The sequence below is a fragment of the Hippocampus comes genome, unplaced genomic scaffold (genome assembly GCF_001891065.2).
Source record: "Hippocampus comes isolate QL1 unplaced genomic scaffold, H_comes_QL1_v1.1 scaffold122, whole genome shotgun sequence".
NCBI classification, from domain to species: Eukaryota; Metazoa; Chordata; class Actinopteri; order Syngnathiformes; family Syngnathidae; genus Hippocampus; species Hippocampus comes.
This window is the reverse complement of record NW_017842059.1, coordinates 254,295-279,499: the sequence shown is the minus strand read 5'-3', so window position 1 is coordinate 279,499 and position 25,205 is coordinate 254,295. Positions and strand designations below refer to the sequence as shown.

Sequence of the window (25,205 nt, the reverse complement as noted above, 5' to 3'; positions counted from 1 at the left end):
ACCCCCACACACACACACACACACACACACACACACACACACACACACACACACACACGTACTGTACATTTAAAGTTGTAATTTGTGCATGTGTGTATGTACAGTATGTGTGTATGATGCAGTGTCTCCATGAAGTGTGTGTGTGTGTGTGTGTATTATGTAGATGTGTGTGTGTGTGTGTGTGTGTGTGTGTGTGTGTGTGTGTGTGTATGTGCGTGTGTGTGGTGAATGATTTCTGATCCCAACACAGCCGAAACTATGCTTGTTAATCTTTAAAAACTTAATGAGTCTTTGGGCTTGTTACTATGGCAATTTGTCATAGTAACTGCCAGGTTGTTTGTGTGTGCGCATGCATACGTACTGTAGGCAGGGTTTGAACACACATTCTGTCCCACAAACAACAATATACCTGTACAGTACCACTTTGCGCAATAAAAGTTGGCAGAACTAGAAATAATCCACAGCAGTCCAAAAAATGTCAATAGCACACTCTGTCGTGCCTAAGAGACATATACGTGTCGTATCATTTATGCAATCGCACCCCTGCCAGTTCATAATGAAGGAATAAAAACAACAGCGAGATATAATCCACATGCAGAGTTGTATCATAAAATGTATGATCTTATCTATCACGTGTCCCTGTTTCAGGTTCAACCCCACCCCCAACTCCATCATGCCCATTCTCAAGAATCTTCCGGTGCGCCTGAAGGGCGGCGGCCCCACTTTGGACAACGCCTTGTTCATTCGCAGAATGAGCCTCAACATCAACCCCCGCCACCACACACCCTTCGACCACGACGATGACGACGACAGTCGCGGCGACCGATCCTGGTCCCAGGCCGGATCTTTCCTAGATGGCAACGTTCCCGGTGACCGCAATCCCTTTGAAGACGAGGAGGATGAGAACGAGGCCAACGAGGGCAAGAAAGCCAAAGGGGGAGCAGGCGGCTCGGGGAAGGGATCCTTCATCAAGTCGCCCCTGAAGAGTTTGGGGAAGCTGGGGAAGAATTTGAGGTTGTCGGGGCGAGGGAAGGACAGCACGCCGTCACCGCAGGGGACACCGTCACCAGCGGACAAGAAGAAGAGAGGTCGCAGGAGCTCAGAAGGAAGTCTACTCAGGTAAACAAACACTTGCGGATCCTAACTTTGCGTAAATACGGTGTCACGAATTTCAGACTTTCACAGGCTCAGAGGCAGGAAAAATTCTCAAGAATCTGGCACGTGGGACAGTCACAGTAACGGCATCCCCTTTCACTCCTGTGCAGGTTTGCCGGCAAATATCGCGACACCCTAAGCTTCCGCAAAGAGACCTTACCCAACGGTGACGTGAATTGTTCTGAGAGTGAGTGCGACTCATCCAGCCGCCGCCTGTCCTTCATGAAGATGGTCGGCCTAGGCAAGACCAAGCGAGAGCCTGGGGCCGACCCCTCCTTGCAGGGACCCGAGGACCAGCCGATGTACAAGGAGCACGAGGTTGAAATCAAACCCAGGGAGCCACTGTCAGGTAACTTGGACACATGTAAGGTGGTTCTTACCACTGGGGAAGAACTACGTGTTTGTCTAGGTTTTGTTCCTGCTGGGACAGTTCTTTGAGTGTTTTTTGAAAGTGACTAATGCTGTGGAATATTAATCAACGGCAATTATTCAGTATGTAGAGAGCTGGAGCTCCAATGATCAGTATGTTAAGTAATACTGTTCCACAAGGTTGTGCAAAAAGGCAAAGAGCTACGATAGATTTGAGTTACTCTTTAGGGAGTTCATGGTGAGAGGGAAGAAGCTGTTTGAATGTCAGCTGGATTTGGTGCGCATGGATCGGTAGCGCTTGTCTGAGGTGAGTATCCGGAAAAGGTGGTGGGCAGGGTGTGGGGTGTCCAGTCGGATTTTCCGTGCCCTTGTCTTGGTTCTTGTGGTGTGCAAGTCCTCAAGAGTGGGTAGGGAGATGCCAATGATTTTTTTTTCCACAGTCCTCACTGTCCATTGCATTCGGATTTTGTCCCTTTTTGTAGCGGCCCCAAATTCAAACCGTGATGGAAGAACACAGAATTGTTTTGATGACAGCTGTGTAGAACTGTCTGAACACCTCCTGTGGCAGGCCATGCTTCCTCAGCAGCCTAAGGCAACACATCCTCTGCTGGGCCTTTTTCACGATGTAGCTAATGCTGGCCTCCTACTTCATGTCCTGAAAGACTGCGATTCCCAGGAACTTGAAGGTCTCGATGGTTGACACTTGGCAGTTGGATAATGTGAGGAGCAGCTGTGGTGAAGGATGTTTCCAAAAGTCCACAATCGTCTTGACAGTCTTGAGCCTGTTCAGCTCCAGGTTGTGTTGGCTGCACCAAAGCGCCAGCCGCTCCACTTTCTTGTTGACGAGGCCAATGACTATGGTGTCGTCTGCGAACTTTATAAGTTTGATGGCTGGGTGTGTTGAGGTGTAGTAGTTCGTACGTGTAGACGGAGAAGAGCAGCGGAGAGAAGATGGATCCTTGGGGGGCCCCAGTGCTGATGGTGCGTGTTGATGATGTTGTCCTTTCCAGCCTTACCTATTGTGTCCTGCCCGTCACGAAGCTGAGGATCCACTGGCAGATCATAGGGGACACACTGAGCTGGAGAAGCTTGGAGGTAAGGAGTTCTGGGATGATGGTGATGAGCGCAGAGCTGAAGTCCACAAACAGAATCCTTGCGTAGGTCCCTGTGCTGCAGGATGTAGTCCAGTCCCATGTTGACTACGTCGTCCACTGACCTGCTTGCCCTGTAGGCAAACTGCAGGGGTCCAGTGATGTCCTTTAGATCTAGCACAAGGCATTCGAAGGATTTCATGACCGCATACGTCAGAGCGACAGGCTTGTTGTCGTTCAGTTTCGATATTGCAGGTTTCTTGGGGACTGGGATGATGGATGATGAAGTAGGATGGGAACTCACCCAACTCCAGGAATCTGTTGAAGGTCTGTGTGGAGACCGGAGCCACCACTGACTTTCAGGCAGGATGGGGGACACCTTATGCGGCGCCGCGGCTTTCCTCATCTTCTACTACTTAAAGAACTGTGTCGCATCCTGTTCGTGGATCACCAGGGCAGGCAATGTAGTCTGGAGTGTGAATAGGGTAGTTTCTGGTGGCGGTGGGCCGGTGTGGAAATGGGAGGTGTCCTTTTCGAATCTGCAGAAAAAAAATGTTGGTTGGTACTGCGAATTTTTTAAATGTTCTTCTACTATTTGTTCTTACTGGTAATGTTGGAGATGTTCTCCCAGGCTTTGTTCCTAATGGTGTGCTCTCGTCTTCTGCTATCATTTGTTCCTACAAATGTTATAGATGTTCTACTAGTGGTTATTATTACTGTAAATGTTCTACATGCTTTCCTACTTTGGGTCCTGACTGGAATTTTCTTCTAGTGTTTGTTTCTACTAGGAATTTTTTGCATGTCCTCGATGTCCTAGTGTTTGTGCCAACTGGAAATGTTGGACAGTATGTTTGTTCAAGTCTGGGCTTGTTGTCATCAGATATGCTGACGTGTGTTGGTGTGTGATTTCCAAACACAATCCTGTTTGCACCTTCATCAGGGTTGTGTACCGTTGACACACGGGCGGGAGCAGGGACGTGCCCACGGCCCCTTTCTACCTTTTCACGCAAACTCAACGTTGAAATAAATGTGTCCTTCACAGGACCTTTAGAAGCCGACAAGAACCAACAAGATTTTTTTTTTTCTTGTGCTTGTTGTGGTCATGCGCGTTAGTGTGAAGAAGGCAATGAAGAAAAAGAAAAAGACAAAATGAAGAGATGAGGTTCTCTGCAGCCTTCTGATGGTCATGCTAAGATAACAAGGCAAAAAAATGCATGGCAGCCCAAACTCAACTCAAGCCAAGGTTTTGTTTATTGGGACACACAGCTAATTCTTATGGTAATGCAAGCTCAAAAATGTAAGCCAAAAGAGCAGCCCAGACTCAACTCAGCCCAAGTTTTCATCTCCTGAAACATGCATCTAATTCTAAAACAAATGTTAATCCTTCATGTTTCCTGTAATCAAATCATAACATGACTCCAAAATCCTTTTCAAACGGCCAATAAAATCTGGAAAGTCATTCAAAATTTGAAGCTTTAAAACTCAGTTAACCGTTTCCACTGAGTCGTTGTGGTGTTCTATCTGGTTCCTGGTTGCATAACTTTTCAGTTACGGAGAAGACGATCACATTCCATTTGTCGGAGACTGGTCAATGATTAGCATGTCCTTCGCTACCTTGGTGCAGATCAACGCCACCTTAAAACTTTGACTTCCCGTGAATCACTCCTAACACACCTCAGAGTACGGAAAGGCGGCACCGTCCAAAGTCCGCCTCATGAGGATGAAGGACACCTGCTGCCTTGAGATAATGCCACAAAATTTTAATATGATTTACACAGCATAGTGTATTTACATTTTTTTACCATTGTATTATATAAATTATCCATATTGTAACGTCACAATTTCACACTTTATTTTATTTATTTATTTATTTTTAGTATATTCCCTAAAGAAAATGTATACTTTTACTCTGATAAATTCCCCATAACCCTCTTAGTTACTTGTTAAATAATACAAATAAAATTCAAGGAAATTGTAACTTTGCTCACTGGCCAACATGCAGATCTTTCACCACACAATAAATTAAATCCATTAAAATAACCTTCAAAAAATTCAACTAAAATCAACATTCTAACTACTGACTTTTTAAAAATACTTTTACTTGTGACACTTCATTGCATTTAATATCAATATGACTTTTGACACTACTATAAAATAAATAAATAAATATATATATATATATATATACACACACACACACATCATTACTTTCACCTTAGTAGTAATCTACAAGATAACTTTCTCATCAACTAAAGTTAATTTCTGTTAAGATACTTGTAATTTTACTCAAATACTGCTTTCAATTACTTCATACAAGGCTGCATTAAAATTTCTGCAGACTCAGTGACCCGAATGTGATGGTGTTTTCCTGGAGCGCCACCGGTGGCCGCCCAAGGAAATGTTGACTCAGCTGTCAGTATTAAATTCACTGTATGGCGGCTATGGTATGAGGAAGCAGGTGAAGGTGGGCGGGGCATCACCCACCCAGATGGAAGACATTTCCTGCAGCGGAACAATAAAAGCACTGTTCATGCATCCCCATGACGCACGCGCGTGTGTGCGTGCGTGTGTGTGTCAGGAGTGAAGGTGCTTCAAGAATTATGATATCACCTTACAGTGGTCTGGCCCTATCAGTGCTGACATCCAATCTTCTCATAACAGACCATGTACATGATAGTACTCTCAAATAGTTTGGGATACAGTCACCCCTCGCCACACCACAGTTCAATTTTTGCGGCCTCGCGATATTGCGGATTTTCAATCCCTTTTATTGGAAAAAAAAAAAAAAGATCACTACGTAACAAGCACTAGCTACAAGGCCACAACGGATGACCCTGGGTACTCAACATGCAGCCTGGTTTTCAAGCCACACACATTTAAAGTAGAACCGATGGATGGCGACCCCAAGTGGACAAAAATACATAGCTTCACTTCACATCCATGCAATAATTTTGCCATGCATTGACTAATAAATGTATTTGTTAATCGTGTTCATAATCTCGCAATGGCAAGGCTGCAGTCTGGATGCTCCCAAAGGAAAGTGGTGACTGAGCTTATAGTGTCAGGAAGACTGGAAGAGTCACAGAAAGGCATGGAAGTCCATGTCACTGGGCATTTTCATAGCTCAGACACCTCTTGTGAACTTTGCCGTTCAACGCCTTGTTGGAAAAGAATGTGGCATCATATATCCCTTTAACAAATGACCAGGAAGGGGACGTGACATGTAAACAAGTGGGAACATTCCACATTTAAATATTAAAACATATGCATTTGAGTGGAAGTTCAAACCTACCATATTGGCCAACATTGTTCCTTTCTACTCATACTCTTCCGTTGTGTGCGTGTGCGTGTGTGTGGCATCCTCTCTTCCTCTGTGGATGCAGAGGCAGACAAACACCACATCTGCACATCCTTTCGCGCACACACATTTCGGGGTGAGCATGTAGATTGCACCCTTGCGACCTTGTCGCCCTTGTTTCTCATGTCCTTGTGGCCTCTTCCACCCTTGTCTCCTCATGTATTTTTCTTTTAGTGTCTGGCTTGTGTCCTTGTCCTGTGTCCTTGTTGCCTTTTCAACTCATGTCCTTTTCCCCTTGTTTTATTGTACCATTGTCTCCTTGTTTCATTGCATCCAGTCTCCTCATCTCTTTGTGTCCTTCTGTCTTCATCTCATATGTCTTTGTGCCCTCCTGTCCTTGTCACCATGTGTCCTCACCTGCTTATGCCTTTGTGTCTTTATCTCATGCCGACATCTGTTACTTGTCTCTTTGCGACCTTATCTCCTGGTTTCCTTATCTCCACATGTACTTGCATCCTCCAGTGCTGGAGATCCTTCAGCTGGTGAAGAAGCGCGACCTCCTCCTGGCCGACACACACATCCTGGAGCTGGAGCAGGAGTGCAACGGGTCCGAAGGTGGCACATCCCCTGAGGAGGCGGGCATCCCGGCCGTGGGCGTGAAGGATGGCCGGCGGCGAAAGGCCAAAGATGTGGAACTGCTGTACGAGGAGCTGCAGAAAGAGCTGTGGGCGGTGGTCCGGGAGTCACTGCGCTCACCCACTGCCGGGCCTAACCTAGGCCTGGTGGTTCAGGTGAGGTCGCCAAAGCAAAGCACTATAGTCCAGTTCTCAGCCGCTCATTTGTTGTGACACCGAGCAAGATTGGAAAACTAAAGTCATGACTGGACTCAAATCTCGTGCAGGTGCTGCAACAGGAGGAGCTGGTAGATGTGGACTGGACGTCGCCGGGCGGGCCCAGACCGCGGCAGTTGAAGCGGCGTTGGAGGGAGGCGGTGGAGGACGCGGCCGATGGATCGCTGCCTCAGAAGGCCGAGTTCATGGCTGGGGAGCTGGCCGGGTTCCTGGACCGCATCCGAACTCGCGTGGTGGATGACCTGGTTGCCGCTAAGAGGAATGTGGTCAACATCTACCCCGAGGAGTACCAGGCCCTACAGGTGGGAAGGGAAATTAGGGATTCCATCCTGTACACCTACCATTGGCGGACCAAGACCTGTCGCAAATAGCCTACATTTGTCACTATTTCATAACTGTATTTAGTAGTTTAAACCAAGCCGGTGAACTTTTGTGTTTAAAAGCCTAATGATACTTTTTTAAAAACAGGCAGTAGATTAAAAAAAAAAAAAAAAAGCTTAGTAAAAGAACTGAACTTTATTTGAGATTAATTAGGGGCACTTAAAATGGTGCCATGTGTGTGCTGATTTCCATTTAACATGAATTTGGTCCACTGGCCTCTTTGTGTGATGTTTGCATGTTCTCCCCGTGCCTGCATGGGTTTTCTCCGGGTACTCCCACATTAAAAAAAAAACAAAAACATGCATTGTAGGTTAATTGAGCACTCTCAATTTTTCTTACATGTGGTTGTGATCAAATAATGGGTAGATGGATGGATAACTGAGTTGGATCGGTTAAAGATGACATTAATGGTGGGTTTTTTTTCTCCATGATTTATCTTGGTGTCATGGATGCAATTTTGAGTGTTCAATCAGACTGCCATGCATGTTTTTGGAATGTGTGAGGAAACCGGAGTGCCTGGAGAAAACCCACGCAGGCCCAGGGAGAACAAGCAAACTCCACACAGGGAGGCCGGAACCGCGATCAAACCCACGACCTTTGCACTGTGAGGTCGACGCACTAAACACTGGACCACCGGGCCGCCCCAATGCAACATTATATCAACTATAATTAATTTAAGTGTGCCCTGTGATTGACTGGCGACCAATAAATGTAATTTATCATTTTTATTTATTATTTATTATTATTTGAAATTAATTCAATTCTTATTGGTAAAGCACTGCTGAAATAAAATACATTATTATTTACTGTATGAAAATATCAATAGTCATGTGATTTTTTTAAAATGTTTCTTTCATTATAGCACTGCACTGAAAAATAGCAGTCATGTTATGGAAAAAATGCTTTCAGGTGTACATGAAAAGTTACCACCAGGCGGTTGCGAGGCGACTTCAGGCCATCACGGAGCAACAGCTGCAGATCACCGACATTTACTCACTGCTAGACTGGTTACACAATATATACAACAGGTATACACACACACACACACACACACACACACACACATGGATTTCACTTGAGTTTGTGTGTGTGTGTGTGTGTGTGTGTGTTAGGGATGTTTTGGCTAAAGTATGCGTGTCGGACCCTTTGAGAGGCTCTCAGCTGGGACCTCTGCTTCCTTCAGATGTTGTGGACAGGCTGGAACAAGACTGCCTCAACTGTGTCAGGGTAAGACACACGTGACAACTCTGCAACAAATACGGAACAGTTGATTGATAATGTCCCTGGACTTTGACATTTATGGGTTTGATTGATGGGAGCTTCTGAGTGGGTCAGTTAGGCTTGCAAAAGTTTGTACAATACATGGTAAATTTCCAGGCACTTTCTCTTAAATTTCAATTGGCAAGTTAAGCTAGTGAATTTTTACGTAGAAGAACACAATTTTTGGTAGAATCGATCCTGTCCTGTTTTTGCGATCAAGCCAAAGTCATGTCATAAATATTGCTTTTGTGTCACGTTGTGGTCAAGAAACTATCTTTAAGCAAGGGGAGGAGTTTCATTTAGTCAGGCAATCATCTTGTCTAACTAAAATAAGTACTCGTGGCATGTATAGGCAATGAGAAAGCACTACTTATGTTTAAATTAACTTCCTCAACTGACTTCAACATAGTTTCTTGGCCCCAATATGCCACAAGATAGCAACAAATAAATACTTTTGTCTAAATTAAGTTCCTCAAGTCACTTCAACATAGTTCCATGGGATCAAGATGCCGCCAAAGCAGTATTTGTGGATAAATAAAGCTTCTCATCTTATGTCAACTTAGTTCTGCGACACCAAGATGCTACAACATGGTTGTGAAGCAATGCTTTCTTCTAAATGAAACTCCTCAACTCAGTTCAACATTGATACTTGGCACTGAGGTGCCACAAGATAGCGTAAAAGCACTGCTTTGTGGAAGTGAACCTCCTCAACTCATTCAGCATGGTTCCTTGGCAACAAGAAGACAAACAGCTCAACTGTACTGTATTTATAGAGCACTTTAAAACTAAAAAAACTCCTTAAATCACTTCAACATAGTTTCTTGGCACCAAGCTGTCACAAGATGGCACCAAAGCAATGCTTGTGCTCTGGGTCTGGTCTTGCGAGATTAGAGAGTCGTGTTTCTCTTTGATTGACAGAATTCAGTAGTCGTGTCTGTGTTTGACTGACAGCCCCTTCAGAGTTTTGCTAATGAAATTGTGCCAAATACTGACTTCGTAGGATGATGAAAAGCAAAAGGTCTTATTTCACAGCTGGCTGCAAGGTGCGTTTGTTTTAACATTTGGCTCGTCCCTGCCCTCCCGCCTGCAGGCTAAAGTGACCACCGAGTTGAGTCAAGTACTGGATGAAGAGGAGAAGAGGTGGACGGAGACACTGCACGTGGAAGAGTACCACATCCCTCTGGCAAAAGCCATCACACAGGTGACACCCCACACTCCTTTGTTGTCATTGTAACACACACACACACGCACACACCGTTTCGTCTCCTGAGCAATTGAAGTGTTGTTACGTAAAGGTGCATTCCGCTTGGTTTTGTTCTCTGATTATCATCTCTGACTTTGTCCTTCAGCTGATGCCAAAATCAACATGAGCAGTTTCCTCTTCTTACTCGCACACACACACACGCACACACACGCGCGCGCACACACACACACACACACACACACACACACACACATTTTATCTCATCATTACGTGAGCAGGTAACAGACACCGCCTCTCAGTGGCCACAGAAAGTACAGAACAAAAAAAAATTAAGAACAAATAAGTGGGGAACAACATTTTGAATTTTCTTTGGATTATTTTTGCAATGGTTACAATACGTTAAAGGGGAAGTAAATGAAACAAATTATAATACGTTCCATATGGAACAACTACTCTAAACACGATATTCTGTTAAATATTGCATTTGTGGAATTTGAATCAAGCAACAAAATCCACCCGTTTTGATGCTTCTCAAGGGGAGGTCCAAATCATGGCTCAGGTTGCGAATGTCTCTTGACGCAATTCAGAAGACGATCATTACCTGAGCCCTGAGCAACCGTAATGTCATTTTCGACGTAAGTGGCAAAATGCTGCCCCAGATGGAAAAATGCATAGATTTCGTTGCTGAATTCATATTCCACAAACGCAAAATTAATCAGTATACCATGTTTAGGCTAGTGGAGCTGCAAAGAACATATTATTGTGAAGAACATTTCTGACTTGACTTGCCCTTTAAATATTTTTTCCTGATGTAATTTTCTCTATTTTTATCAGATTCTTTTCCCACGTATACAGAGAATGTTTTACATGTATTGCAAATGTGTGCGAGTTTTTTTTAATATATATATATATATATAGTGAATATTTCGATCATTCAGAATAAATTAGATTTTTTCATCTGTACTCCACGTGCAGCAAATATTTATTTTCTTTTCTGAATATATTGTCATCTTCAGTTAGTTTATCCATACACAGTGAGTATGATTTTTTTTTTTTTTACATGTGCAGGTAATATTTTTATTTTCATATATATACTGTACTCTATATAGACATTGAAAAAATAATGCATTTTTGAAGTGAATATTTATTGCTAAAAATTGCATTAGTGTGAATTCAGCAAACCACATAGGACATTTACAAAGTGTACAGTACATATCAATATATGCTGTAAATAACGCATTTTCATATATAGTCATTGAATGTATTTTTCATACACAGTAAATATTATTTTCCATCTTCGGGTACACGATAAATATTATTTTTGCTGTATTTTATCCCATACAGTGTACATAAGATATTTTATTTATTTATTAAACAGAGGCTGCAAGTTGATCTGGAACGTTCCGCCTCTATTAACAGAAGTTTGGGCTCAAGAGTGGCTCAGTGCAGCCTCAACGGCCTGGCCGACTTCCTCTACAGGTACACACACACCCATGCGCACGCACACGCACACGCACTCAACCACACAGTCTTTCTTAGGCACACACACACTCTTTGTCATTGACGTTGTGGTCTCTCAGTTTCCAGCGTAAAGTGGAGATGTTTCACGAGGGAATGCAAATTGGAATGTTTGGAGAGCATGAGGACGGCTACGTGTCCAAAACCGTGGCACTGGTCAACTGCTGCCCGCCTTTCAGGTTTTTACTTTTGACCTTCTCACACACACACACACACACACACACACGTCTTTGATTCATAAAGGTTTTAATTAAAAAAAAAAAAAGAGACCTTTAAATGTCCTGAATTTTAACCAGCGACCTGGCTGGTTCTTGATATAATGCATTTGACAGCACAAGTTTTTGGTAGGATGTCGTTACATCTGGTGACCACACAAGTGTGCTTATGTGCCGCTGCTGGCCCCCATAATTCCATTTTTAACCAGTGTGTTTTTGTTCTCCCAGAGGTTTCGTTCAGCGTTGTATTCCGCGCGATACAATGACAACGGCCAGCGATGATTCGCTGCGACGAGCCAACAGAGCGCTTGACCACATCGTCCAGCAGGGGGTGCGAGTACTCTCCGAGCGCCTCTTCCTCCACATCAGGGTTAAACACACACGCACACACACACACACACACACACACACACAAACGCGCGCGCGCGCGCGCGTTTGACCCAAGTGTGTTTCCTGGGTCAATTTCACTAATAAAGAACATATTAAAGTATCCACAATTATCAGGACAAAAAAAATTCCCCCAAAATGCTGCTTGGATCTCATGATCATCTCCGCTGGTTACCATCTTTAAATGCTGATTGCGTGTACGTATGTGTGTACGTGCCGTGCATCAGCCGTTCTTCGAGCGCTTGGTGAAGAGAAAGTGGCTGAGCAACACGGAGGCGTACGAACAAATCGAAGCAGCCATCAAGGAAAACTTTAAAAAATATCACAGGATGGATGACCCTCCCTACCAGGTACACACACACAAACACAAACCTTTTGAGCGTAATACACTGTATGTAGAGTAGTAGTGTGACTGATTGTTGCGTTTAGCTGCTGGTGGCAGAGGTTCACCGCCGTGTCCTGATGGAGTACCTTCGCTCTGTGATGCGAGGGCGAATCATCTGCACGTCGCTGAAGATGAGGAAGAGGATGGCTGGACGCCTCCGAGATGAAGGACGACAGATCAAAGTGCTCTTCAAAGACCTAGTCAGTGCTTCGCCCTGCAGTTAATAGTCTTACAATGTTCTCTCTTCTGACTGTCTAAGCTTAATAGTGGAGATGTGCATTCATCTGAATTAAATCTGAGTTAAATGCAATTTCTGCGGCTAAGGATACAGATGAGGATGAATGTCATAGATTTAAAACATCGTTTTTAAGGTGGACTTTACAAGAAAAAGTGGGCATTGTTCACTTAGGTTTGTAAACTCCGTTACGGGGCTGATATAAGGTAATTAAAACTAGCTAACGGTATACAAATTACTTCAAACTAGCGACCTATACGGAAGCATGCAACTCCAAATGTAAAATACTGTAAACATTTTTTTATTCTTTTGTCATTAGAGTGTACTGCACTGTCGTCCAAACGTATTGACAAAGTAATTTGAATGTATTGGTGGAGTCGTTTTTTATTTGGTATGCATTTGTAGCAACAGCATGATAACATTTATTTGTTTTTATTTGTGTTTTATATTCATATTGATAATTCACGTTTTGTCTTGGATAATAAAGCACGGTTATGCATAATAACTTGTATGCATAATAAATATTCACTATCACTGTATGAGGTAAGAATCAACAGCTTTTTATCACATTTACACAACACTTTATGAATACAAGTCATGAACAAATCTTAAATATGGCAGGGGATGTGTTTACTTTTTTTGTTTTGATTTTTAGCAGCAAATTTGGAGTTACATATTGGTGCTCACCAGGAATGCATAGGCAAAATTGCACAAATTTTCACTTGAAAGAATAGTGGCGATCTTGGGATTTTTTTCTGTTCAATTTTCAAACTGTGTAAATTTAATACACTTCATCTTCAGCATGTTTAGTGCCACTTTTGTAAGTAACCACGCCCCCGTCCAGGCCACGCCCCGTCCAGGCCACGCCCCTTCCGCTTTTTTCATCACTCGCCATTGCCATGTATGCAAGTGTGTTTCCTGGGTCAATTTCACTAATAAAGAACATATTAAAGTATCCACAATTATCAGGACAAAAAAAATTCCCCCAAAATGCTGCTTGGATCTCATGATCATCTCCGCTGGTTACCATCTTTAAATGCTGATTGCGTGTACGTATGTGTGTACGTGCCGTGCATCAGCCGTTCTTCGAGCGCTTGGTGAAGAGAAAGTGGCTGAGCAACACGGAGGCGTACGAACAAATCGAAGCAGCCATCAAGGAAAACTTTAAAAAATATCACAGGATGGATGACCCTCCCTACCAGGTACACACACACAAACACAAACCTTTTGAGCCTAATACACTGTATGTAGAGTAGTAGTGTGACTGATTGTTGCGTTTAGCTGCTGGTGGCAGAGGTTCACCGCCGTGTCCTGATGGAGTACCTTCGCTCTGTGATGCGAGGGCGAATCATCTGCACGTCGCTGAAGATGAGGAAGAGGATGGCTGGACGCCTCCGAGATGAAGGACGACAGATCAAAGTGCTCTTCAAAGACCTAGTCAGTGCTTCGCCCTGCAGTTAATAGTCTTACAATGTTCTCTCTTCTGACTGTCTAAGCTTAATAGTGGAGATGTGCATTCATCTGAATTAAATCTGAGTTAAATGCAATTTCTGCGGCTAAGGATACAGATGAGGATGAATGTCATAGATTTAAAACATCGTTTTTAAGGTGGACTTTACAAGAAAAAGTGGGCATTGTTCACTTAGGTTTGTAAACTCCGTTACGGGGCTGATATAAGGTAATTAAAACTAGCTAACGGTATACAAATTACTTCAAACTAGCGACCTATACGGAAGCATGCAACTCCAAATGTAAAATACTGTAAACATTTTTTTATTCTTTTGTCATTAGAGTGTACTGCACTGTCGTCCAAACGTATTGACAAAGTAATTTGAATGTATTGGTGGAGTCGTTCGAATATATTTGGTCATGTCGTTCAAACATATGAGTAAAACGTAGGCTAAATGCTAAAAGCAATTTTTTTCCCCATAATGCAACAGGATATTGACTTGCGCATGCACAACTGCGCACCACAAGCTCACCAGTGGTGAAAATGAAGTTTCATAAGTAAACATTGTGCATATTGACTGTTGTTTTCGGCATCATTAAATATTTCGCCTAAAAAATTAAAGGTAATGGGGATATCTGTACCAATGAAAAAGCTCAAACTAACTAACTGATGCTGATGTAGCTCAAACAAGTTAAATCTAAATTTGGAAAAATGAGAGAACTTTAGCAATACATTAGGTAAAATTTGTGAACTGTTTAGATTCTATACCAAATAGATAGAATGTATCCCAATCACGCTTGTCCAAACTAGCTAAGCTCATGCTAGCTATGAGCTCATCGTTTGTGAAAAACCACTCTTTCTCCTTATGTTAACATCATAGCTAGCTGCAAGTAGATGTCATCAGTGATTTGAAATATTCACTGTATCAATAAATTAATGATACTCTATTTTTGTGTGTGCGTGTGTGTGTGTGTTTTTCAGGAGTCTCCGTCAAGCTGGTTGGATGGAGCTCTGTCTCACATCTCAGAGCTCATCCAACTAGAGGACGTTCCCTCTATTCAGATGGAGGTTGGCATTCTGGTCCGAGAATTTCCAGACGTCAGGTCAGTCCATTGTCTGTCATCATTTGGCCTGACATTGACGGGCTACTGGTGCATTTTTTGTTTTTATGTACCCTAACATTGTCTGCCGTCCAGTCAGCTGCTGTGAATGCATTCTTTTCCCCTTTCCAGGAAGAAGCACGTGTCAGCCATTCTGAACATCCGCGGCATGACGCGGCAACGTGAGCGCCAGGAAATCCTCAACATCGTCAAGGACATAGAGAGCGGCGCGGGGGCGAGTGATGGCAGCATGGGGACAGTGGGTGGCGCTGCAGGCGGCGGGGGTTCGGCCCGCATCACCCGGGACCGTGCCCTCTTCTCCGAGGTCCCCGTGACTTCTGAGGTTCACTGCCTGAACGTGGGCCTGAGCCGTGTGGCCCTCACCGCCTCCTCCTGTTACGCTGCTCTGCGACCCCGGGGACGAAAGGCTCGGACGCCGATGCATGACAACACGGATGACGTCCTCTGAGGGGGGAGAGATCGCTTGAGAATCTTTTGCAGATTTCAAACAACTTCTTCAACATAGTCTATTGGTTTTGATGCATTTTCACCAGTTTTGAAATCAAATGTTTCCTCTACAATTTCTAAACCTTCTGTTTCTATTCAGACCACCTTGATGCTAAACTAAGATAAGGTCAATTAAGTTAAGACAAGCTTACCCTTTCCAAAAGTTTTTAAAACACACTGCACCTGCTTCAACAGAGTTACTGCCCCCCATCCAAAAAAAAGCTAATGTATGAGGTTTATAAATGGATGGATGGGTGGATGCATGGGTGGATGAATGGAGGAGCCACATCAAACAAAGGTTAACGGATGGATGCATCAGTGAATGAATGATAGATAGATGGTTAATTATCACATCAAAGAAAGAACGGCAAATGTGGATGGATGGATGGATGAATGGATGGATGGATTGATTCTTGGTGCCAAGATCAACGGATGATGACACATCAAAGTTGGATGGATGGAGACATCTAAGATGGATTGAGACAAGATGGATGGATGGTGATATGTGATCAATGGATGAAGACATCTAAGAAAGATTAATGGCTGTAAATATAGATGGACCACATAAAAGAGGAGATTGAGATGGCTGGAACGCATACAAAATGGATGGATGATTGTTGGATGGATGAACCACATAAAAGAGAGCTACTGTGCTAATGCTATGCAAATTTACACAACTGTAAGGAACATTTGTTTCCTAATGTCTCAAAGAGGATTTTTTTGAAAAATTTGACAGAATTTTTGAGGCATTCATCTTTTTATCAATATTCCCAATTTACCTGAGAGCATTTTAGTCAGTCTTTCTTTTTCTTCTTTCTCTTCTCACTTATATTGTGGCACATGAAAAAAAATGCATAGAAATATGAATCATGGTACTAGATGACATTATACTGATTGTATTGAAAACAAGGAGGGAAGGAAATGTGGAACAAAAAGATGTTGCGGTGGTTAATTATGATCATTGAGATGTACAGTATTGCAAAAGAAAAAACTCCACAAAAAGCAAAGAATTAACTGACATTCTACTGATGACCTTTTAATGTACATTCAGATTTGTTTTGAAGGAATTCAAAGATCAACAGTGAGAAATAAGATTGTAAACTCACGCATAATTTATTCGTAGTGAACGACACTGATTCTCATTGCCATTGATGAACGTTCTGCTGAAGAATTACTAGATATCTGCCCACCATTTTACACCTTTTTCAGGATAAAAGACATGAAAGTTTACTGACTCCTCTTCTGTTGACTTTGTATATGTGGATCTACATAAATTGATTAATGACAATAAAAACAGATTCTGTATCTCAGATTGTTTCCTTAAGTTCATGGAAAGTCCATCTATAGTAATGACTCAGAACACAGACTTTCAGTAGATTTTTAAGAGGAAGGGTTCAGTTGTATTCAACTTTTTGGCTAACTTCTATTTAGTAGTGTCTTTTTCAGTAAAATATATGGATTACGTATTATCACTATTGTGTATTTGTACGTATACACTCACCAACAAAGAGTTGATGTAGTTGATTTATGTTCTATATTAATAACTGGTAAAAATGTTTTTATTACGTTTTAAAATGAACTTATCATTTGACTCTCATTACAATTTAGTCCACTGTATTAAAATCCACGCATAGTGATAAGGAAATATGGCATGAGCCATGATTATTGGCCCATGAGTGAATGATTGCGAACACAGCGTTTATTTTTCATCTGCTCTCCTGTTCAAGTGAACACAACAGCATAACTTCTTTTTTTTTTTAATAATCTTTATTGACCAAGTCAGACTACAATTCTCAGTAAACAGAAAACAAAACGAACATGTTATTAATACATACATATATTACAAATGTTTAAACAAAAAAGAAGCCAGGGGATTTTTAGACAAAAATTTCAAATGAGGAGCATATAGCCAGAGTCTTAACAGCTTTCTTGTTATTGGAATCCAGAATAGAACTCAGGTACTGCTTTATTTCTGCTTCAAAAATTAAGAAAAGAGGTTTTGAATTATTCCATCTGGATTTGTGGATATATACACTCACCAACAAAGAGTTGATGTAGTTGATTTATGTTCTATATTAATAACTGGTAAAAATGTTTTTATTACGTTTTAAAATGAACTTATCATTTGACTCTCATTACAATTTAGTCCACTGTATTAAAATCCACGCATAGTGATAAGGAAATATGGCATGAGCCATGATTATTGGCCCATGAGTGAATGATTGCGAACACAGCGTTTATTTTTCATCTGCTCTCCTGTTCAAGTGAACACAACAGCATAACTTCTTTTTTTTTTTAATAATCTTTATTGACCAAGTCAGACTACAATTCTCAGTAAACAGAAAACAAAACGAACATGTTATTAATACATACATATATTACAAATGTTTAAACAAAAAAGAAGCCAGGGGATTTTTAGACAAAAATTTCAAATGAGGAGCATATAGCCAGAGTCTTAACAGCTTTCTTGTTATTGGAATCCAGAATAGAACTCAGGTACTGCTTTATTTCTGCTTCAAAAATTAAGAAAAGAGGTTTTGAATTATTCCATCTGGATTTGTGGATATGGAACTTAGCGAGAATGATTATTAAATTTATAATACAACAGCATAACTTCACACGTCGGTGTTCTCTGGTAAATGACTCAAGAATGACCCGGATGTAAACATCGCAGCCATATTGGACGTCCCGAATGCAGATAACCATCCCGAATGAGTCACTCTATTTTTGTTAAAGACGGCACCCGCATTCATCAGCTGTGGTTTTGTGATTTATAGTAAGATTTTTTTTAACTTCACGGTTGTTCCGGTGAGCTGTCTTGATTCTGGATGGAGCGACCGAGCGACGACGAGGCGACAACCGCCGCAACTTTCCGCTCGCAAGCGGCGTTCATCATGGAGGTGGCGGTGGAGGCAGCCGTGGGTGCTTTACACAAAAGCCTGGTCGGCGGTCAGATGGAGGCTGCAGGTGCCCCTGAGCTGATGGTGAGCGGATGTTTTATTTATTTATTTTTACTTTAAATCACCACATGAAAACGAAAGGAGCAGAGGCTGGAAGTTTATTTGAAAAGAGTCAAGAGAGCCAGATGCTAATCCTGTCGTCACTTCCCCTTTCGCCGAGGCGAATAACTCAACACCGCCACATAATTTTTTTTCAGTCACGTAAATTTAATATCCTTTTATATTATGACAATTTATTTGTATGCATTTCATTAAATGTTTTATTGAACATTCCAACTGCTGTCACAACTCAAATAAAGGTCCTCTGCGTTCCAATACGGAAGAGGGCCCCATTTCACTGCGGTCAGACCAGCCTCCACTCCCAAAGTTTAAGTCAAGTTAGCCGCCAGAGCGATTGTAATTAATGTGCATTAGATAATCTGCCGCCAGCGAGCGGCCTTGGCCACCTTCAAAATAAAAGCTATCCAACGTGTTCAATTTAAAATGAATGGAGAATACTCTGTTCTAGAACCTGATGCTCTATTGCTTTGTTGACATATTGGAACTATATTGAAGTGAGTTAAGGCACTTCCTTTCAATAAAAGTCGTGCTTTGCTTCCATTTGTGCCTTCTATATCCTATTATATATCAGTAACTTGCAAATTTTCACCATTTGCAGCATGGCTCAGTTCCTGTCTGTTGAATAGCGGAGCAACACTCAACGGTGTTATTATTAGTTTTATTAACTTAGCCTTTTTTCTCCAGGTAAGGCAGTTTACAACATATTCTCTTTTGCAATGCCGGCCTGGCTACAGAAAGCAAAGTAAAACAAGGCAGTTATAAGCAAATGCAAATAAAGATATATCTGACGAACTGTACAATGTGATGTAGGTGTACAGTTACTGTTCACAAAACAAAGCGTAAAACAAAGACACAGTTCGCAGTTAGTAGAGCAAAACTAAGTTTTGACATGAAACATATTATGAAACGATAGCTTCATCTTGTTCTCTCCCTCCGCAGCGTCAGCTAACAGCCATCTTAAGTGTGGCTGCGAAGGAGGCCGTCCGACAAATCTGCAGCGTGTTCAGACAGCTCTTGGCAAGCTTGGCCAAGGAGAATAACACCTTGCGAGACAAAGTGGGGCAACTGGAGGTCGAGCTGAGTTCAAGGGACAAGCAAATGCCTACAACTAAGAAAACAAAGGGTAAAAAACAGGACGCTGAGAGGTTACGAGCTTAACAGCATGTCGCTGCTCAATTTTCACCTGGGCCAAGAATCTCTTCACATGAATTGTCATTGTCAAATTCTGAACCTCCCCCTGTGAATAGTGTCCCCACTGTCCCTCTAAAAATATACATATACTAGATATACAGTTTTGTTGCGATACAAACCATCATGGTTCATTTGCATTTCTTTCAGCATGAGCCTAAACCTTTATGGATCATAAATCTGATATTGTTTATTGCATTACTGATTGATTTGATTGTTTCTTTAAAAAAGATGTGGGAAGAGGGCCTTGAAAAACAATTGCATATTATAATCGCAATAAGAAGAAGAAGAAAACCTTTATTAGTCTCGCAATGGAGAAATTCCCAATTCACAGCAGCAAAGTTATGAAAGGAAGAAGTAGAACAACAAAATACTGAAGAAGAATCGCAATTAGTTTGTTTTTCAAAATTGTTCAACCCTCATCAATATAGGTATAATTTGACCAAAACAATATGTAAGGGTTAAGTTAATATATTCGTTTTTTGTCTCAGCAGCAAACGGCAATCGACAAGTCGCCGCCCCCTTGAGCCTCGCCATGTCCATCATCAACTCGGCCAAAGCGTCTTCTGCCAAAGAGAGCAGCGGCCAGGTTCCTCTCGTCATCATCAGCCCGCCGCTTCACTCTGCACTCAGGCTCCCGAGCAGCCCCTTGGTGAAGGACAAACATGAGGATCATGCTCAGGATGAAGCCTCTGGCATGAAGTCTCTTCCTGTGGCGGATGAGCAGCTGGAGCCTGAGGAGTTGGCAGCCACGGAAGAGGAGACGGCACTTCATAAAACGGTTGGACATGTTTTATTGAGCATTTCAAAACGTTTGTCAACAATAGGGCGGTGGATTTTTGTAGGCAGTAGAAAGTGATTCACTACTGCTGACCTGAAGGTTATATATTTTTTTTCTCAACTTGCTTTGCAATATGTTAATTTTTGTCACACTAATGAGGTACTGGATATTTATTTGTTGTACAGGAGGCAGAGAAGACGGCAGAACCAGCTGATGTTAAAACAGAAAAGGAGGTGGTGGTCGTCGCTCAGCCAGGTCAGTCATCACCTTCACGGGAGGATTAATCATGGACTCCTGACTGTCTGTTTGTCTGTCCATCTTTTCCTCCGTCTGTCCGTCCATCTGTTGACCAAGAATTCAATTTCTGACCCATAATTTGGCTTTTTTTTTTGGTAAAATACGATTTAATATAATTAATCAATAGGGTCACTGATGGTGTAGTGGTACACTCGCCTGACTTGTGTGCGGCACCGTAGGATCGATTCCCACTCAGTGACGGTGTGGATGTGGGTGTGAATGCTTGTTTGTGTCTATACGTGCCCTGCGACTGACTGCCGACCAGTTGAGGGTGTAGTCCCCCTTCTGCCTGAAGTCAGCTGGGATAGGCTCCAGCACCCGAGCGATCCTGTTCAGGACAAGCAACTCTTCCTTTAGGTTGCGACTCGGTTTGATTTTGATTCTTCACATTGTGATCCGATATTGATTTAAATGCTCCAATATCCATTCGGTAAGAAGGGAATATACACAAATAGGAGTAAAACTGGATTTGAGACACAAGGTTTTGCCATTTCGAAGATGACGCACATTTGTGTCCTTATAGCTGTGATTCGCAACCTTTGTTGAGCCATGGCGCAATTCAGTGCTCCGGCACGCTGGTTGGGAGTCACTGTTTTAAATTTCAGTACTGTGTCGTTACAGGCCTAATCGCTATTGCTCTTGACGAGTCTACAATAAGAACGCAAGTGGAACCTCCAAAGTGGCTGTCATGAGGTCGCTCAAGTTCCAAACTGTCCGACTCAGTGGCGTTGGCCTTTGGAGATTCCGTGCATGACATCACCTGAGACCTTAAGAAAATGTCTTCTTTATGACACAGCTGCGAGTGAAGAAGATCTAAAGGAGCAGGAGAATAAGCGCCGGCGCGAGCTATACAAGCACAAGCGCTTCTTCTGCGAGCTGTGCAACAAAGGCTTCCACCAGCAGCACCAGCTGAGGAAACACGTGTTGCGCCACGTCAAACCCTTCCCGTGCACGCTGTGTGACAAAGGCTTCTACCAGGTGTGATTGGGAGAAAAAAAAAAACACACACAAATAGTCCTAAGTTTGTTTTGTGTTATAAACAGTGTTTGGAGCATATATTTTTGCATTTCATTGCTTGTGTTGTTACACATGCATTTTGTTCACATACTTGGATGTTCATAAAAGACATGTAACATGCTCATTTCCCATATAAGGAAATTCAGTTGTAAGGAAGGATTGGACAGCGCAAATGTGATTCCTTAATAGAGAATATTTACTGTATTTGTACCTAGCTCCTTTATATTATGTATTTTGTCTGTGCCTGGATATCACGTCTATAAGTGAAGTTGCTGGATTCAATTTTCCATTACACAGGCCAAGACGCTGCACAAACACCAGCAGTCCCACCGGTTACGCGAGGCCCAAGAGCGAGACCCCGACAAGATGCTAGCGTGCGAGCAGTGCGATCGTAAATTCCGTCTGGCCCGGCAGCTGCGCGCCCACCAAGCGTCGCACCGGCTGGAGAAAACTCCCCTGCGCTGCGCCACCTGCGGGCGCACCTTCACCTCGACGGCGGTGCTGCGCTACCACGAGATCTCGCACGCTGATGTCAAGCCCTTCATGTGCGACGTCTGCGGCAAAGGCTTCCTGAGGAAGAAAAGCCTGCGCGAGCACCAGACGGTCCACACGGGGGCACGGCCGTACCTCTGCCAGACTTGCGGCAAACGCTTTTCCACCGCCGGAAACCTACGTGTGCACAAGCGCTCGCACTCGGACGAGCGACCCTTCAAGTGCGGCGAGTGCAACAAGGCCTTCAAGTGCCGCATGGGCCTGCTGCAGCACCGCGTGGTCCATACGGGGGAGAAGCCTTTTGTCTGTCAGACGTGCGGACTGAGCTTTGGACTGAAGTACAACTTCCAGAGACATCTTCGCCTCCACAGCGGAGAAAAACCCTTCAAGTAAGATTTTCTAAAGTTTTCTACTACAGAAGTGGAAAAAAGACGCCATGCGCTGTTCTTTTTAAAACACGGTGGCCCCTCAGTTTTCATGTGGCCTCGTTTTCGTATGATTTAGGGTTTCAATTATTTTTGTGTGTGTGAATTTTGTTGCAGTTTACGTCCATCAACTCAATAGTTGTACACACACACACACACACACACACACACGCACACACACAATATGGTTGATGTCATCCGAAGCATTTCATACATTGTGTAAAAAAGATTCAACAGCCGGCAAGGCGTATTCCACAGTACAAATTTTTATGAACAGCTAAAAGTATGACCCATCCTGGTCTGCTTTGCAACACTCAGGCATGCTGTGACAACGAGGCATATTACAGGACAATACATCTTTATTTACATTTTTCTTTCACAACAGCTGCAGCTGTAACAAAGCGCTTTGCAGACCATTTAAGATAAAACAAAAAAATAATACAACAGAGCACTCAACAGAAAACAAAGCGAAGGCCCGGTCCACAGGCTGCCTGTCAAATCAGACATCATGCCAGCCCACTGTCCAAAGGAACTATTACAAACTCGACATCACAATTGCGCCAGATAACCACTGATGTGAAGAAAGGCACTGAAGTTCTGATAGAGTGAGAGAGAGAGGGTCTCATACCGGAGTCCAAAGTGCATCACGTGGCCCCATTTTAGTCATAGACAAAAAAGTCAGGAACACTGAAATGGTGGAAAAAAAAACATTCATCCAAGACATGAAAAAGTCACTTTTGAATCAAACATTCCCTTTAAATAACAACTGATTTCCTTGTATGGCAGGTGCAGCAAGTGCGGCGAAGGCTTCTCAGGGACGTGGGCCCTGAAAACGCACATGCTGGTGCACGGCGTGGAGAAACCCTTCATGTGCGACCTGTGCGGCAAGACATTCTTCTACAATTGCCAGCTGCAGAAGCACCAGCTGGTTGTCCACGGGAACAAGGAGCACGCCAAGGCGGGTGGTGTGCCCGGCGACAATCGGAGCCGTCGGCGGCCATCGGTGGGTATGAAGGCCTTCAGCTGCAAGACTTGCGCCAAGAGCTTCAGCAGCGTTAGCACACTACGCACGCACGAGAAGAGCCACGCCGAGCACAAGGAATTTGTATGCGAGACATGCGGGAAGTCTTTCCACCTCCGCCACCTGTACATCTATCACATGCGGCAGCACAATGGCGACCGGCCGCACGTCTGTGCCGTTTGCCAGAAGGCCTTTCTGCTTCAGTCGCAGCTGCGCCAGCACGAGCTGCTGCACACTGGCGTCAAGCCGCACCAGTGCCAGCAGTGCGGTAAGGCTTTCAGGACGCCGCAGAACTACCACCGACACCTACTGGTCCACACGGGCGAGAAGCCCTACGAATGTGTCACGTGTGGCCGTAAATTCCGCCAGTCCAACCAGCTCAAGTCGCATATGCAGATCCACACGGGCGTAAAGTTATACTCGTGCCAGAGCTGCGGCCGCGGTTTCTCCGACTCCAGGCAGCTCAAGAAGCACCGCTGCGGCGACGAGTTGAAGAGCTCACGTGAGTCTGGAAGCAAACGCAAGAAAGAGAAGAGTGCAGCTTTCCCTTGGAGCGATGGTTTTGTCAACGAGTGATTCCTGTCCGCACCAGATGCACCTGAGAAAAGTTGGAATCGTGCCAGTTTTAAAGGCAATGTCATGATTTACTCCTCCAGCGTGAATACGTCCTTGGACTGAGATTCTGAGAATCAGAAGAGCGTGTTTGTGCAGTGGGACAGCTGAGTCAATGAGTGAATCATCTCAGCAAAATAAAGATGTGGTTAGCTTAGCATCAATAAGAAAAAGGGCACGAGGATTTCAGTTTTAATAGCAAACACCCTACTCTTACTGAACTGTCAGTGCTGATGTAGAGACATTTATAATGACAATTTATCACAATGAAGACGTCACAGCTCCTTTCACAAAATCACAGTCCTGTGGGAGAGAACCATTTGTGCCCAGGACTGGACTGCACACTATTATGTGATTTTTTTTCTTCCTAGTTGAATAATATAATAAAAACCAATACCAGCATCAAAATCAATAAAATTTAAAAGGACTCTATTTTCTTTGCACCAGGCAGCAGCATTTCCTGACATGCTGTCGGGTGGTATCCTTGTATTTTCAAAACCAGGGTAAAATGAAAACAAAATTCCCCCTGTCAACGAAACAAAAGACGTTCTATTAGTAATTAGAGATTTATCACAAAGATTATTACCTATTATTGACGTGTCATCACAATAATTGCATATTTAGAGAAATTAAATATGAGACATAACATGGCATTGCTATGTATGAATCTGTTGAAAACTAATTTGTAAAGTAAGAACACTCAAAACTGTTTTTTTTTTTTAAATGAATCTTTATTCGAACAAGTCATGGTACAAAACACTCAAAATTTGTTTTTTTTTTTAACTTTATTGAACAAGTCAGAATACAATTCTCAGTAAACAGAAAGCAAAACGAACATGTTATTAATACAAACATATATTACAAACGTTTAAACAAAAAAGAAGCCAGGGGATTATTAGACAAAAATTTCAAATAAGGAGCATATAGCCAGAGCCTTAACAGCTTT

At 43.0% G+C, this 25,205-nt stretch overlaps 2 protein-coding genes across 4 annotated transcripts in view; both read left to right on the top strand.

Moving 5' to 3' along the window:
• Positions 1 to 16,716, top strand: part of exoc3l2b (exocyst complex component 3-like 2b) — a 24,867-nt gene extending 8,151 nt beyond the window's left edge. For both annotated transcript variants that reach the window (XM_019861463.1, XM_019861462.1), the window contains exons 2-15: positions 649 to 1,119; positions 1,266 to 1,504; positions 6,436 to 6,704; positions 6,815 to 7,066; positions 8,055 to 8,173; positions 8,258 to 8,372; positions 9,496 to 9,606; positions 10,988 to 11,088; positions 11,190 to 11,306; positions 11,571 to 11,712; positions 11,957 to 12,079; positions 12,159 to 12,314; positions 14,781 to 14,902; positions 15,032 to 16,716. In XM_019861463.1, the coding sequence (XP_019717022.1) occupies positions 674 to 1,119; positions 1,266 to 1,504; positions 6,436 to 6,704; positions 6,815 to 7,066; positions 8,055 to 8,173; positions 8,258 to 8,372; positions 9,496 to 9,606; positions 10,988 to 11,088; positions 11,190 to 11,306; positions 11,571 to 11,712; positions 11,957 to 12,079; positions 12,159 to 12,314; positions 14,781 to 14,902; positions 15,032 to 15,368 (2,649 nt within the window). In that variant the 5' untranslated portion in view covers positions 649 to 673 and the 3' untranslated portion in view covers positions 15,369 to 16,716. The remainder of the gene's footprint in view (positions 1 to 648; positions 1,120 to 1,265; positions 1,505 to 6,435; positions 6,705 to 6,814; positions 7,067 to 8,054; positions 8,174 to 8,257; positions 8,373 to 9,495; positions 9,607 to 10,987; positions 11,089 to 11,189; positions 11,307 to 11,570; positions 11,713 to 11,956; positions 12,080 to 12,158; positions 12,315 to 14,780; positions 14,903 to 15,031) is intronic.
• Positions 16,717 to 18,048: 1,332 nt separating this feature from the next.
• On the top strand, positions 18,049 to 24,779 carry LOC109510943 (zinc finger protein 708-like). Of its 2 annotated transcripts, none has more exons than XM_019861648.1 (7): positions 18,049 to 18,390; positions 19,366 to 19,549; positions 20,109 to 20,395; positions 20,581 to 20,650; positions 21,489 to 21,670; positions 22,007 to 22,590; positions 23,413 to 24,779. In XM_019861648.1, exons 1-7 carry the CDS (start codon positions 18,235 to 18,237, stop codon positions 24,221 to 24,223), a joined length of 2,274 nt encoding a protein of 757 aa, XP_019717207.1. In that variant the 5' UTR covers positions 18,049 to 18,234; the 3' UTR covers positions 24,224 to 24,779. The 2 variants fall into 2 exon arrangements, with proteins under 2 accessions (XP_019717207.1, XP_019717206.1); XM_019861647.1 differs by having other exon boundaries at positions 20,106 to 20,395.
• Positions 24,780 to 25,205: the final 426 nt, after the last annotated feature.

Excerpts from the sequence above, each read along its gene's own strand:
- LOC109510943 (XM_019861647.1), top strand. The coding sequence starts at position 18,235 with ATGGAGCGACCGAGCGACGACGAGGCGACAACCGCCGCAACTTTCCGC. Across the intron at positions 18,391-19,365 it reads CAGGTGCCCCTGAGCTGATG|CGTCAGCTAACAGCCATCTT; the intron begins GTGAGCGGATGT and ends CTCCCTCCGCAG. Across the intron at positions 22,591-23,412 it reads AGCGGAGAAAAACCCTTCAA|GTGCAGCAAGTGCGGCGAAG; the intron begins GTAAGATTTTCT and ends CTTGTATGGCAG.